At 60.3% G+C, this 1,328-nt stretch overlaps 1 protein-coding gene across 1 annotated transcript in view; it reads left to right on the top strand.

The window, feature by feature from the left end:
* Window positions 1-1,017: 1,017 nt before the first annotated feature.
* BLOC1S3 (biogenesis of lysosomal organelles complex 1 subunit 3) overlaps window positions 1,018-1,328 on the top strand; it is a 4,828-nt gene continuing 4,517 nt past the window's right edge. The window contains 2 exon segments of the mRNA XM_025211934.1: window positions 1,018-1,036; window positions 1,039-1,325. Of these exon segments, the coding sequence (XP_025067719.1) occupies window positions 1,018-1,036; window positions 1,039-1,325 (306 nt within the window).

Below are 1,328 nucleotides of genomic sequence, written 5' to 3'. Positions count from 1 at the left end.
ATGGGGGGGGAGTATAGGGGGGAACTGTGCTGCAATTATGTCCCTGTGCCTGCCCTCCTATTGAACTGGGTTTGGCTGGAGCAGTCATGCTCAGCCTCTGAGAGCCAGATCCAGTCCACAGAGGCATGTCATCTGGCCCATGGGCTGCTCCTGGGTCCAGATCTTGATGGCATGGGAGCAGCAAAAAAAGTTTGGGGAGCGCTGAGCTGAAATGTTTTCCAGAAAGGCAGCAAGTGTTAATTTGAAGACACCCAGAGACGGGGAACCCACCAGATCCCTGGCAGTGAGCTGCAGTGGTTAATCAGCCCCACTGGTTACACATGCCCGGTGTCAGTTTCCAGCCTTCTGGTACCTGTAATAACCTTCCCCTCCACATGAAAGAGCTCACCAGGATTTGAAATCCACAAAGGTACTTATGTTACCTCTGAATCTTAACCACCCTAAAGAAATGATGACCCCGAAGTGCCATCTTGGAGCCAGCTTCTTCCAGCTCCCAAAGCAACTCTGCAATTCCTGCCACACCTTCCCCAGGTTTTCAGCATCCTTTTTAAACATGGACACTGACACTAGATGCAGTGTCCAAACCCTGGTCTCACCAGTGCTGGGAACACATAACACCCACCTCCTGCCCCTACTGAGCCAAAACACACCGGATACTTGCATGTGCATTTGTTACTTCTTCCAGAGCCGAGCTGCAAGTGCAGCAGGGCCTGACCTCTCTACGGGCCTGGGAGCCTAAAGCAGGGGGAGCAGGCCAAGGGGGAGCACAGGCAGTTTCACTTACTGCACTGAAGCAACACAGGGATCCCCGGGTGCCCCCAGAGCAGGCCAAAGGCTCAGCCCCAGCCCCAGCCCCAACCCCAACCCAAGGTCCTTCCGACTTAGCAAAGGCGACTCCAACTTGAGGAGCTAGGAGCCAAAGGCGGCGGCAGCGAGACCGAGAGCGGCGATGCCCACAGGCGACAGCGGACCCCAAGCAGCACCCCCCGAGGTCCGGGCACTTCTGGGTGGTGTCACATGACCGCCCACGTGACGGGGTAGTCCTCAGTCACGTGACATTAGCTCACCTCTGGTGGCAGGAACTGCTTCCCACGCCTCTCGCCTGCCCGCAGGAGCTGCCCGAGCCCCCGGCGCGGCTCGGCCCAGTGGTGATGTCCGCTCCCCGGGGCGGCGCACTGGTCCCGGGAGAGGCCTCGGAGACGGACTCGGAGGCGGAGCTGGAGCTGGAGCTGGCGGCGCCCCGGGCCTCCCGGCCCTGCCTGCGCGGGGTGAAGGTGCCCGGGGAGGCCTCGGAGACGGACGACGAGGACGAGGGCGAGCGCGGGGCG

The sequence above is a fragment of the Alligator sinensis genome, unplaced genomic scaffold (genome assembly GCF_000455745.1).
Source record: "Alligator sinensis unplaced genomic scaffold, ASM45574v1 scaffold1238_1, whole genome shotgun sequence".
Lineage (NCBI taxonomy): Eukaryota > Metazoa > Chordata > Crocodylia > Alligatoridae > Alligator > Alligator sinensis.
The sequence above is the reverse complement of the archived record's forward strand: the minus strand, read 5'-3'. Positions and strand labels throughout refer to the sequence as shown.